The sequence below is a fragment of the Bos indicus x Bos taurus genome, chromosome 15, assembly GCF_003369695.1.
Source record: "Bos indicus x Bos taurus breed Angus x Brahman F1 hybrid chromosome 15, Bos_hybrid_MaternalHap_v2.0, whole genome shotgun sequence".
Lineage (NCBI taxonomy): Eukaryota > Metazoa > Chordata > Mammalia > Artiodactyla > Bovidae > Bos > Bos indicus x Bos taurus.
This window is the reverse complement of record NC_040090.1, coordinates 77796287-77810224: the sequence shown is the minus strand read 5'-3', so window position 1 is coordinate 77810224 and position 13938 is coordinate 77796287. Positions and strand designations below refer to the sequence as shown.

Here is a 13938-nt window from a genome sequence, read left to right as displayed (position 1 = left end):
TGGGTGCAACTTTCTGAGAAAGTGCAACAAAACGGTTTTCTCGAGTGGCTGCCTCCGTTTTCAATCACACGGACAATGGATGAGGGTGCCAAGTGCTCCATGTGCTCGTCAGCACTTACTGATGCCTGTCTTTCACTTCAGCCATCTTACTGAGAATAAAATGGTATCTCACTGGGGCTTTGGTCTGTATGATGTGGTAACAGCTAACCTCCTCTAATAGTCCACGCTAGCTCTTATCATAGGAACACTCTGTACTTTTCTCCCTTCCCAATTATCAACCTCCAGGGCCCCCAAACTGGGTTAAAGTATTTAAATCTTTATAAACTGTTCAAAAATATCAATAACATCTTTATTTGGATCACAATAAACTGTGGAAAATTCTGAGAGATGGGAATACCAGACCACCTGACCTGCCTCTTGAGAAACCTGTATGTAGGTCAGGAAGCAACAGTTAAAACTGGACATGGAACAACAGACTGGTTCCAAATAGGAAAAGGAGTATGTCAAGAGTGTATACTGTCACCTGGCTTATTTAACTTATATGCAGCATACATCATGAAAAACGCTGGGCTGGAAGAAGCACAAGCTGTAATCAAGATTGCCGGGAGAAATATCAATAACTTCAGATATGCAGATGACACTACCCTTATGGCGGAAAGTGAAGAGGAACTAAAAAGCCTCTTGATGAAAGTGAAAGAAAGAGGAGAGTGAAAAAGTTGGCTTAAAGCTCAACATTCAGAAAACTATGGCAAATAGATGGGAAACAGTGTCAGACTTTATTTTTTCGGGGCTCCAAAATCACTACAGATGGTGACTGCAGCCATGAAATTTAAAAGACTCTTACTCTTTGGAAGGAAAGTTGTGACCAACCTAGATACCATATTCAAAAGCAAAGACATTACTTTGCCAACAAAGGTCCATCTAGTCAAGGCTATGGTTTTTCCTGTGGTCATGTATGGATGTGAAAGTTGGACTGTGAAGAAGGCTGAGCGCTGAAGAATTGATGCTTTTGAACTGTGGTGCTGGAGAAGACTCTTGAGAGTCCCTTGGACTGCAAGGAGATCCAACCAGTCCATCCTAAAGGTGATCAGTCCTGGGTGTTCACTGGAAGGACTGATGCTGAGGCTGAAACTCCAATACTTTGGCCACCTTGCGAAGAGTTGACTCATTGGAAAAGACCCTGACGCTGGGAGGGACTGGGACAGGAGGAGAAGGGGACGACAGAGGATGAGATGGCTGGATGGCATCACCGACTCGATGCACATGAGTTTGGATGAACTCCGGGAGTTGGTGATGGACAGGGAGGTGCTACGATTCATGGGGTCACAAAGAGTCAGACACGACTGAGTGACTGAACTACCTAACTTAGGTCAATTTGATATCGTCTTCCTTCAACCATCCATCAAAGGTCTGGCATGAAAATTCATTATAATGGTATTTTTCAAACAATACAATTGTGAATAGAGCTTAAAAAACATTCAACAGAACATTTTCTCCTCATCACCTCATTAAGCAGTTTGGGGCAGGACACAGGAGTTGCTAAATGAGGTGAGGAGGAGAAGGGAGAAAGTAATCTTAACTAGCCTTCAGCTCTGTCTCCAGGACATAACTATATTTTTTCCCTCTACTATGAAAACAGTGTTTAAAGTACAAATAATGAAATGACTGGTCTATAAAGAGACAGGGAATAATGTTTTAAAATCTACCTGGCGTCAAGAATTCATGTTAGATTAACGAGTAAATAGTCCCATTAACAATAGCTTTATTTCTAATTACATGTAATTTATTACTCTTTCACTAGGGGAATTTATAATTTAAAAGAGATGAATCTGAGTTTTGACTGCCAAGCGCAAAAACTGGTCCTTTTATATAGGGTAGCGCTTGACTGGCTTCTCATCCTTTAATGTTCCTCTTTGAAAAGTGTTCCTGACTACCTCACTGCATTCCCTCTTGGAGCACCTTAGGAGAAAGCCCTTCATTGTATTTAACAGGTTTTGTGACGGTTTATTTACTCAGTAGCCTGCAACCTCCACCCCCCAGCTGTTAGCACAGTGCCTGGTACGTAGCTGGCACTCATCTGCTGAATGAGTAAGTAAGTACGAAAAGTTTTTATCCCTGGTTAGTAGGATGCTATTAGTAATGCACAAGAGAATCTCCAAATTGAAGCGAGTCCAGAATGAATTCTGAAGTGACCTCAGCAACCAGGGTAGCAGAACAACATGACAATAAAACAAAGAATACGAACCACTCCCCTTCTAAGTCACTCCAACTGATTTCAGCAGAAATCCATCTGGCTTTTCCCTCCGGAAGTCTATAATCTCTTTTTCTGTTTATCTGAATCTCTGGGTGGGCACAAAAAGTGACACCACTAAATGGATCTCCTCTTCAGTGCATTTTATAAGACACTTGCTATTAATGCAGAGGTGATGCTGGAATCAAGACTGCCAGGAGAAACATCAATAACCTCAGATATGCAGATGACACCACCCTTATGGCAGAAAGTGAAGAGGAACTCAAAAGCCTCTTGATGAAAGTGAAAGAGGAGAGTGAAAAAGTTGGCTTAAAGCTCAACATTCAGAAAACTAAGATCATGGCATCTGGTCCCATCACTTCATGGGAAATAGATGGGGAAACAGTGGAAACAGTGTCAGACTTTATTTTTTTGAGCTCCGAAATCACTGCAGATGGTGACTGCAGCCGTGAAATTAAAAGATGCTTACTCCTTGGAAGGAAAGTTAAACCAACCTAGATGGCATATTGAAAAGTAGAGACATTACTTTGCCAACAAAGGTCTGTCTAGTCAAGGCTATGGTTTTTCCTGTGGTCATGTATGGATTTGAGAGTTGGACTGTGAAGAAAGCTGAGCGCCAAAGAATTGATGCTTCTGAACTGTGGTGTTGGAGAAGACTCTTGAGAGTCCCTTGGACTGCAAGGAGATCCAACCAGTCCATCCTAAAGGAGATCAGTCCTGGCTGATCTTTGGAAGGATGATGCTAAAGCTGAAACTCCAGTACTTTGGCCACCTCATTGGAAAAGACCCTGATGCTGGGAGGGATTGGGGACAGGAGAAGAAGGGGACGAAAGAGGATGAGATGGCTGGGTGGCATCACCGACTCGACAGACAAGAGTCTGGGTGAACTCCGGGAGTTGCTGATGGACAGGGAGGCCTGGCATGTCGCAATTCATGGGGTTGCAGAGAGTCGGACACGACTGAGTGACTGGTTGTGTCACTCAGAACTGAAGTTGTACATCAGAACTGAACTGACGCAAATGTAACTTGAAACACAGGTTTCTTTTAAAAATAAATTTTCTTAGGTCTGATGGGAGGAGTTTTAGTAACACAAGCCATTAATTTAAATTATCACTTGTTATACAAAGAAAATACTTCTTCACTATGTAATTATTTGTGTCACTGAACCATGATCAAATAGAAAATATGCATTAATTTCACCTCATTAATGTATGTGAGGAGGAGAGGGCGTCAGAGGATGAGATGGCTGAATGGCAACACCGATGCAATGGACAAGAACTTGGGCACTCGGGCGCTTCGGGAGATGGTGCGGACAGGGAGGCCTGGCGTGCTGCAGTCCATGGGGCTGCAGAGAGTTGGACACGACTGGGCGACCGAACAACAGTGTATGTCTACTCATCCTCAGCGAATAGAAGAGAGTGCATATATGAAAAATAGACTATTTTGACACTATCCTCCTGAATATAACATAAAGAAAAAAAAAGACTAAAACGGCAAACCTCAACTTTGAACTAACTTTGATATTCCACAACCTTACACATCCAAACGTTCATTTCAGTGTTAATTTTTTTTTACTTAAAAAAAAAAAATAGTGAGGGCAACAATTTGTAACAATCGCTAACAGTGTGTTTTAAATTGGGCTTCACTGAGCACATGGCCTGGAGTTATACTTCCAATCAGCTTACGTCAGGCTTTCTATTACAGCAACTTTAGGGAGGTTCTAAAGTTTAGAAACCAAGCACACCAAAACTGTATCCATCTTTAAGGCAGTAAAGCTGAACCCTACTAACACACACATGTTCAAATTCCCAGATGTGTCAGAGTTTGACAGTGTAGACAAAACTCAACTCTTCCATCCAGCACTGGCCATTCCCTGTCAGATGCTTGCCTGGGCATACTCACCATGTGATAAGGCTTATCTTTAGATTAAGTTGAAAGATTTCCTAGTCTCCTCTTCACAAGTAATTTCCAGCTGTGACCGGAGGGCCAAAAGCTAAACTTAAATGGTGCAATAAATAGTTCAAAAGTATCTTTGAAACCTCAGGGCACTCAAATCCAGAAAGCTACGAAGAAGTAACCTTAAGCAGGGATCCAGAGCAGCCACTGAAGACTTCATACTCTAGCATATTCTATTAAATCACAATAATTAAGAAGGGGCTTCCCTGGGGGCGCAGACGGTAAGGAATCTGCCTGTAAGGCAGGAGACTCGGGTTCAGTCCCTGGGTCCGGAAGAGGCCCTGGAGAAGGGAACTGCAACCCACTCCAGTATTCCTGCCTAGAGAATCCTGAGGACAGAGGAGCTTGGAGGGCCCCAATTCATGGGGTTGCAAAGAGTCGGAGATGACAATAATTAAGGACTGGAAATATTCTTAAAAGCATCCAGTATATGAGTCCAAATAAGCTGAGAAGTCAGGTATCTTTCTGAATGAACTGGTTATATTGTGATACCAGAATAACTTGGGTCTCCTGATTTCTAACTGAGGAGGTACATTTTTCTACATCACAATTTAACTCATATTGAATTTTTCTGCATCACAGTTTTATTCAAATTCATATTGAATGTATTATGCAACTACTATGGAGAAAAGAGGATGCTAGCTAATTTCTTTTAAAGGATTTTTCAAGGTCATACAAAATGCCAGGTCAGAGATGTGTTGTAATTATTTTTCTCACTAGATAATGTGCATTTAAAAACTACACTGAGTGTTACCTTTAAAGAGGCACTAGTTAAATGAAAGGCATCCAGAAGAAGGGAATTAAGCTAGTAAAGAACTCAGAAAAAACTAGAGAAACCACAGTTAAAGGAGAATGTTCTCATATTAGGACTGTATTCACAAATTTGAAGGGAAGTAAATTTCTTAGTAATAAAGGAACACATACTTTCTGGTCATTAGAACTTTCCTTAAATAAAATGGACTGACTTGTAATATGGTAAGCTCCTAGTCAAGGGAAAGGTCAAAGGTGAGGTTGGAAGGTAATCTCTTAAGGATGTGGCAGAGGCGAGGCCTGATAATCCAACTGGATGGTTTTACTTCTGTAGCTGGAAACTCACTACCTTGGTAATTTCCTCAAGATGAGTCACAATATGTACGTCACAGTACATAAGTAAATGCATTAACCATTGTCATCTTCCTCCCTCTGAAATTCCCATGTATTAGCATTGGTGACTTAGGTGTGTTTCTGAAAGATTAACTGCTTGCAATCTAGATTTCTTTAAAATTCTAGGTGTCAAAAGATCAAGTCCAGATTCCAGTTCTGTCACTTAACTATGTAACTCAGTAAGTCATGATTTTCCTAGATCTCAGAGAAACTCAGACTTAGGGCAGTATTCCCTCCCTCTCCCAGTATTTTTTTAAAATGGATGTTGGTGGGTTTGCAGTCACAGGACTGGGTGGCTCAGCGGGCAGGAGTCAGGGCGCTAAACGCTCCTCAGTGCCCAGGGTACCCCCTCCCTCCTCCCCTGAGGAAAAGTGAAGAGAAGAGTCACAGGTTGCTTTTATGTGCCAAACTTGGTGAGATTTATCTCTTTTAAGATGCTGCAGTTAGCAACAACTCTATTTACCTGAAACACAATGAAACAGCTTTTCCTCCCCACCCTAAGTAGTTAATAATATAGTTCACAACCCAAACTGACATTTTAGGACCGGGAGGCAATATTTAAAAGAGGGTAAGGAAAACAAAACAAAAAACAAAGGAAAAACTTGTTTTTAATGCATGGATATCAAGAGACTTGCTTCAGTAAAAGTTCAAATGAGCTGATGATGGTATTCTAGCTACCCAAGACTCCATTAATGGAGTTACAGAGTTAGTTCCTACAGCCTTCAGCGCTTTCCCTTCCTCTACAAGAGAGGGTATGATATTTAGTTGGTCATTAGGTGCATCTTCATTAAAAGGAAAATATTACTTTTAACAGCTATCGGAAATATTTGCTCTTAAAAGGAAAAGGTTAATGCATGTCTGAACACTTAAAAAAATTTAACACACCTTTAACTACTGATGCAAAATATTTAACTTTGATCAGAAAGGTGTGCTGAACAACTTTTGGTTTGTGACTGAAAAGCAAGTTTTGGAATACCTTGAAACCACGGACGAAAATTAACATCTAGGTTTTAATTACCTGTTACATTTCCATGCACAGAATGTCTACGCACAGATTTGCTATTAGCGATTACAAAGGATATTGTGTTTTCAAAGGATATTGTGTTTTTGCCAACCTAGGTAATTTATTACCTCCTTTAAGACTCAAAAGATACACCTTTTAATCCACATCTCTAGTTCCAGTACTTTATTTACACCAAATGTGTTTTTAATCTCTGTGGTCCCATCAACACTTATTTCCAGAAACACAGATTCTAACACTATTTAATATGTTCTTTCACATAAACAGGGACATCAGTTCACTGACCATTCGTATTCTGGGGTAGATTTTTCATTCTGAAGAATGGGAATTTTTTGGGTTTGCTTTCATTAGGGCTTTCTCTGGAAAATATTCATATGGCTATATTATATAAAATAAATAATCTTACGATGCACAAGAAAATGAGCCTTTTTATGTTTGCAAGTATAAAATCTGTAGGGGGAAAAAGTATAAATATGAAATAATTTAATGACCTGTGTAATATTCAAGCATTAACTTACTTTAATAAGTGTAAAAACAGTCCTAGTACAATTCCTTAAAAATAGATAAAAGCCCTCCTTTTTTCACAGCCAGTAAATATCAGCTAGTTCTTACTGCCACTGGATGTCACCTCATGATTTGTTACAAATTATCAATCAATGCTAAAAAATAATATAAATGTCAAAAATATACAGTTTTCATAGAAGGGCAAGAAAAGGGTATGAGATTAAGAGATACAAACTACTATGTATAAAAAATAACCAACAGGGAAAAATACAGTACAGGGAAACAGTCATTATTTTGTAATAACTTTAAATGGAGTATAATCTATAAAAATGTTGAATCACTAAGTGATACACCTAAAACTAATACTGTAAATCAACATAAAATAAAAACTTCAATAATTTTTTTTAAAGATATAGTTTTTAAATCTTAAAGAACAAGAAAATAGGATAAAAAGGAACCAATACATAACAAATTACGAATTTCCTAAACTTATATTATATGGATAACTTATTAACTTCATGGGGGATGTGAAGAACTGATTAAAAAAAATTATTCTAAATATAATTATTCCAAAGCATCTGATAAAGAACAGAAATATAAAAGAGGCTGGTGTCTGAAGGTGATTAAGTGATAAAGTCAAGCTTATACAGAGGTCAAGTGTATTTTCCACTCTAAAATGTCAAAAGACATAGGTCAACTTAAGGTAAAAAATGGTAAATACTTTAATATAGATTTGGGGAATACAGGAAAGCACATTTCACAACCATGAAGGAAACAACCTATCATCTGTTGGTGTTTGCGTGGTTCAAAGGGTCAGAAAGGGGATAGTTTATATTTTGGGGGCAGATAAAATGCAATCTAGCATAGAACTTTAGATTTCAAGGAAAACTCCTTCAAATTCAGCTGCTAACAGCTTGTCTCTATTTGCTGTCACTCTGGATCAGAGAAACCCACACTTTTTTTCTTCCCCTTTCCTGCTCCCCTTCAGTTACACTTGAGCTCTCTGACTGAAAAGGTCTGGAACAGATTAGAAGTCGGGCCACAAAATAAAAAGCTTTGGCAAGCTGTCAAGCCTGTCTGGAATACACATACAACAGTGGGCCCAGAAGGGGAAACTAAAAGCAGGAAGAGTATTTTACGAAACCTTTTCTTGGCATACTTAATTGTACGCTGTGTGTACATATGTGTTGAGGTGGGAGGGAGATTATTATTTTTTTGGTACTTTCTCCCATTTAAAACAAAAGACCAAGCTGTGTGTGTAATTAATGGATCTACTTAAGCTCACAGCCAACTTGCTTTACTTCACTTTTTATTAACTGAAAATACTTAAAACAAAAACCTTTGTTCCAACTGCTGATTTCTATAGCTAGCTAAGAGTTAATCATCATTTTTCAGAACCTCAGGTAGAGGGAAAGAAAAATCCCACAGTACCATTTTTTAAAATTACCAAATGCGGACAAGCTAAATTCATTTCATTAAAGATGATCTGAGGAAACATGGCTGTTATCGTTCTAGTCCATACAAACGGCAACATTTATTAAATTTTCTACCTTACTTGGGTTCCTGTTTCAACCACAAGGCCTTATTCAAGTATTAAATAGAATCTGAAGTTGCAAATTATTAACATGCCACATTACTTTTTTAACACCCAAATAGGTCTTGAAGCTCAAAAGGCTTGCATTTAAGCCAAACCGGGTATTTGTCAAAGCAACAGTCTCTGCCCTGATCCCACTCTGACTTTACCTGAATAGGGGTCAGTTCATAACGCTGACCAATTGGTGAGCTTGGGGCGGCAAACCCAAATGTCGGGGTTTTTAAAAGGTATACATACAGACACAGAACTGTTTGGAACGTTCCTAACAGGGCAGTTATTTTGCCCAGCCCTGGGTAGAGTTTTCTTTCTTCCCTTTTACCCCAGACTGTGTTCTGATGGCACTCAAGGAGTTAATTCCTCCTTCCCGGAAGGGCCCCGCAGTTGTTGTTAGGTCAACCCCTGCAAAGCTTCAAAGGTTCCGAGCTCCCGCAGTCTGACCTACTCAGTGATCTGCACATTGTTTTCATTTAGCTACATCCAGTCCAAGACGAAAGCTTTAAAACCACAATGATCTGCTCCTTTTTAGATTCATTTTTCCATGGCTTTGGAAAAATATCTCAGAAACCCAACTGAAGAAAAGGAAAACAGTGAAAAAATATGGATAAAAAGGCCCCAAAGAGCTTGTATACTATTATCAAGATATGCACATTTGGGAGGGGAGTATTTCTTTGTGCAAATGGTGATTTTTGTCATTTGATTTGAGGGAGAAATATGGCTTTACTTTTTGTTTCCTAAATGAAAAGCAAAGAAAAAGAAAAAAACACCTTAAAATATGGGTGTGGGGTGGGGGAGTGAGGGCAGAAAGGAAGAGAAGGGAAAAGGCGCTGCCACTGGCCTATCTCTAGGTGACAGGGGTCCCCGCCCCAGCTGGGGACAGAGAACATTTTAACACCAAGACACAGGATGGGAGTCACTGCTCTCTCAAGTTAAGCATAAGCAGACACCAGTCACTCACCGACAAAAGCTGCTATTTCAGGTTTTAGATGAAGCAACAGCCTGATTATTTCTATAGCTAAAAAGATCATTTTAAACAAGATCTCTGTGCTTCTCAAAAATGAGAAAGAAACAGTCAGTCTGGTTAGTAAACCACCACAACATTCCTCCAATCCCATCCGAAGAATCAAAGCTAGAAAGTTGATTTAGATCCAAATTCAAGTTTAAAGTGAAAGGCATAAAAATAGTAATAGATAAGTTGGCTAGGCAGTCATTTTTTAAAACTATAAAACAACCCAACTTAATTTAAATGTACCTTCCAAAATTCATATACCAAAAAACAGTTATCAAAAATATTTAAAAAGATTTTGAGATGAACCTTTACCAAAACGAGGGTCAAGCCTGGGGTCTAGCCAAGAGGTGGTCTTGTTCTTGTGGTTTATATAGTATATTTCTCCATCCTGAGTCATGGCTTGTTCCCATCCGTCAGGAAGAGGACCTATAAACAATGGGAAAAAAAAAATCACGGTTGGTTTTATTTGGTGCACCTAAAAAAAAGTGGGAGAGGTGCTAATTTAAAAAGAAAACACATAAAACAACTCATTAAAGTAGAATTAAGCATGTGTTCAGAGAAGAAAGGTAAACCCCAATACTTGATTCTTCTCCACCAAGAAGAAATTATCCAATAATAAAATCTACATCCCCAGAGACACAGATGTAAACAAACTTCAGATTTTGGAAAAACTCTCTGGAAGTCATGACCCAAGCCATTACTACTAGTGTTAATACAAGACATGGAGTGCTGCAGCTCAGGGACTGTCCCCGCATCCAGCCTGTTTCATGACAGTATCTTCCTAGAGACCCCAGAGCTCTTAATAAGGAATCTGTGCAAGAGTTCTCACAGCACTACGGTATCATAAACATTCTGCTTAATATAGAGCACAGTTTAGCTAAGCCTGCCAACTGCCATTGATTTCCATTATTTATGTGACTGACACACACCAAGAACACTATAATAGAGAAAACGTGGTTGAAAAGAGCTGATTCTTAAGCAGCCCAGAAGTTGCTACAAGGTGGGGATGGGGCTGGAAGTTTCAGTCTGTCAGAGATGTGTGTATGTGGGGGTGGCAGGGAGAGAGTAAGGACCAGGACTGCTGGGAGGCATGTTTCTCAGGAAGAAAAAGAAAAGAGGTACAAATTCCAAAACTACAGCGTGAGGAAGCAACACCTGGGAGATAGGGCTAAGAACACAGAAAGTTTAGGGATCGTTCTAGGCTTCCCACCTAGCTCATTCAGGAAAGAATCTGCCTGCTATGCAGGAGACCCGGGTTTGATTCCTGGGTCGGGAAGATCCCCTGGAGACGGGAACAGCTACCTATTCCAGTATTCTGGCCTGGAGAATTCCATGGACTGTATAGTCCATGGGGTTGCAAAGAGTCAGAAGTGACTGAGCGACTTTCACTCTCACTTTTGGGCTTCCCTGGCAGCTCAGTTGGTTAAGAATCCGCCTGCAATGCAGGAGACCCTGGTTCAATTCCTGGGTCAGGAAGATCTGCTGGAGAAGGGATAGGCTACTCACTCCAGTATTCTTGGGCTTCCCTTGTGGCTCAGCTGGTAAAGAATCCACCTGCAATGCGGGAGACCCAGGTTTGATCCCTGGGTGGGGAAGATCCCCTAGAGAAGGGAAAGGCTACCCATTCTAGTACTCTTGCCTGGAGAATTCCATGGACAGAGGAGCCTGGCAGGCTGCAGTCCATGCAGTCACAGAGAGATACGACTTAGTAACTAAACCACCACCGAGATGATGCTATCCTTATGAGGGAAGTGAGTTGCTTTTGAGAGGGAACGGTAATAAAATGAGAGACCCAGTGTAAGTGATCCAACCCAGGCACATTTCCTCCTTGTCTCCTCCATTTCCCACCCCCACGAAGATCAGGAGAGGCAAAGGGAAACGGACCAGCAGGAACTGACTGCTCGCTGTGTGCCAGGCACTCTGCCAAGTACACACGTTCACGGACTCATCTGGCGCAGACGATGACTGAGGACGCACGCGGCAGGACAATCTCCATTCTAATGGGAAACTGAGGCCACGTGGCTCAGCCGCACATCACAGATGCTGCTCAAACCCAGCAGCCTGATTCCTGAGCCAACTTCCTGATAACACTTCTTTTCTTTCAAATTTTATCATTTTTAAACTTTACGAAAACTTATTCTTCAGGGGAGGATAACTGCTTCACAATGTTGTGTTGGTTTCTGTCACACAAGAACGTGTCACACAAGAACGTGAGTCAACCTTAAGTACACACATGTCCCCTCCTTCTTGAACCTCCCTCTCACTCCCACAACTTTTTATTCATCTTCCACATCCAAGATTAGAGACTAAGTGTGTCTCCTGTGCAAAAATGGAACAAGTCCCTTTTCTCTAGGCAGTAAGTCTCCTACATACGAACCTCCACGTGGTGAACTTGCAAAGATGAAACGTGCACGCCCAACCCTGTTTCCGTTCGCTCATGTGTCTGGTGCACACTGTCACACGCGTGCACCCCCTACAAGTGGTTGTGCTTTCGTGCATCTCACTGCACAGAGTGCAGCAATACAGCATGTACCTACTACCCAGCGTCACCGGATCATTCTTTCAAGAAGGTGGACAGAACTGAATGCAGAAAGGAGCCTGTGCTCCCAGGGCCGGCATGAGGGAGACCAGCTTGCCCTCTGCCTCCCATCGCTGAGATCCTTCACTCGCCCATCCTCCACCTCTGCTCCCTGCTCCAGTCAGGAACCTGCCTGTTCACTTTATGCCAGTTTACGCCAGCCATCATACTCTACTACTGTACTTTTCAAGGCACTATACTGTAAGATTAAAGCTTTTTTTGTGTACTTTTTAATGTATTATTTTTGAAAAAATATTATTAACTTATTACAGTACAATACTATATAGCTTAATTGTATTAGTTGGGTACCCAGGCTAACTCTGTTGACCAAGCTCTTGGAACAGAACTCATTCGTGTGCAGGGGACTGACTATATTGGCAGTCCAAGACAGCCTTGTGAGTAGTGCTGGAAGAACTGTGGTAACAGACCACTCACACGGGCCCATGGGACCCAAGGCCCTAATTCTAGGCCGTTTTCATTTGTATCAAGAACAGACCGATTTGCTATTATACTATTATCAAAGATCTTCTTTGATGGGGTCAAAATCACGTTAGGGAATGCAGGCATGTGCAACTGGAGTGTTCTAGACTCCTACTAGATGCCACAAGGGAAGACCCTCCTCCAACCCTGAGTGTGAAGTTCTGCATATGATGCCGTGTCCAGAGCTGGGACTCTGCTGCAGGTATCCTGTGTTTACTAAGACGTGAATGGGAAGCAGACTTGGTAAACATGTATAAATAAAACCACTTCTCTCAGCAGCCTTCAGTGTCACTTTGGTCTCTGCTTCCCCACCAGGAAGTCAGAAACTTCAGAACTGTTGCTCTTTAGTTGCTCAGTTGTCCAACTCTTCTGCGACCCCACAGATTGTAGCCCACCAGGCTCCTCGGTCCATGGCATTTCCCAGGTGAGAATACTGGAGTGGGTTGCCATTGTCTTCTCTAGGGGATCTTCCCAGTCCAGGAATTGAGCCTGCAGGTGGATTCTCTACTAATGAGCCACCAGGGAAGCCCAAGGATTTGTTACTAACTTTAATTGTGGAAAATGGCTCTTACCTGGTTAAGAAGAAGAGCTGGAAATTATTGACTGCTAAATTCTCACAGATGGATTGAAGCAGATCAGAGAGTGTGAGCAGAGTCACATATTCTATTATAAACAGAGTATGTGAATGATCTGATATTAATCCAGTGCTTTTTGCTCCTTAAATGTTTTCATTTTTATAGCTCATTTGATATCTTAAAAAGTGTTTAAAATTTGTAGAACAGTAAAATGGAAAAGCTAAAGTTTATTGTAATCTATTCTCCAGGAGAAAAACCAAACTTTTGTTTTGTGATATATTCTGGATTTTTTTCCTGTGCATGTTTTGTAATACACATGTATAACTATTGACATCATGTTGTACCTGAGCCACACTTGTTTTTATTCACTTAATATACATTATGGGCATCTTTTCTTAACACAACATGTAAGCCTCTCTCATTCTTTTTAATGGCTTCACAGATCTTACTACACAGATACACTAGAATTCATTTATCCCAGTGTTACGTATCAGAGTTGTTTCCACATTTTGTCCTAAATTTGTTATAACGTGTACAATGCACAGCACCCCCTGTAGTGACGGCACCAGCTCCATTACTACACTGCACACCCTGTACTTAACCCCACCGTACTGATGAAACACAGTGACATTCAGACAGATCACTTGCCCCAGGTAGACAGCAGAGTAAACTCTCCCAAGATAAAGATTTGAACCCAGGCAATCTGACATCAGAGATCCTGTTTAAATCATTAGCTATTTATCTTATATAAATCATATTTCTCAAGTATTTTTCATATGTCATTAAGTATAATATTTAGTATTTCACTAAAAACAGTAGACTTCAAAAAT

At 40.7% G+C, this 13938-nt stretch overlaps 1 protein-coding gene across 12 annotated transcripts in view; it reads right to left on the bottom strand.

Annotated features, from left to right (window-relative positions):
* The window catches only part of YAP1 (Yes associated protein 1), a 135137-nt gene that overhangs the window by 36183 nt on the left and 85016 nt on the right, over positions 1–13938 (bottom strand). For 4 of the 12 annotated variants that reach the window (XM_027563929.1, XM_027563931.1, XM_027563933.1 and 1 more), the window contains exon 4: positions 9782–9901. The exons of 4 other annotated variants lie outside the window; for them this stretch is intronic. In XM_027563929.1, coding sequence (XP_027419730.1) covers positions 9782–9901 — 120 coding nt within the window. The remainder of the gene's footprint in view (positions 1–9781; positions 9902–13938) is intronic. 4 more of the 12 variants (XM_027563930.1, XM_027563932.1, XM_027563935.1 and 1 more) reach the window with 1 other exon arrangement.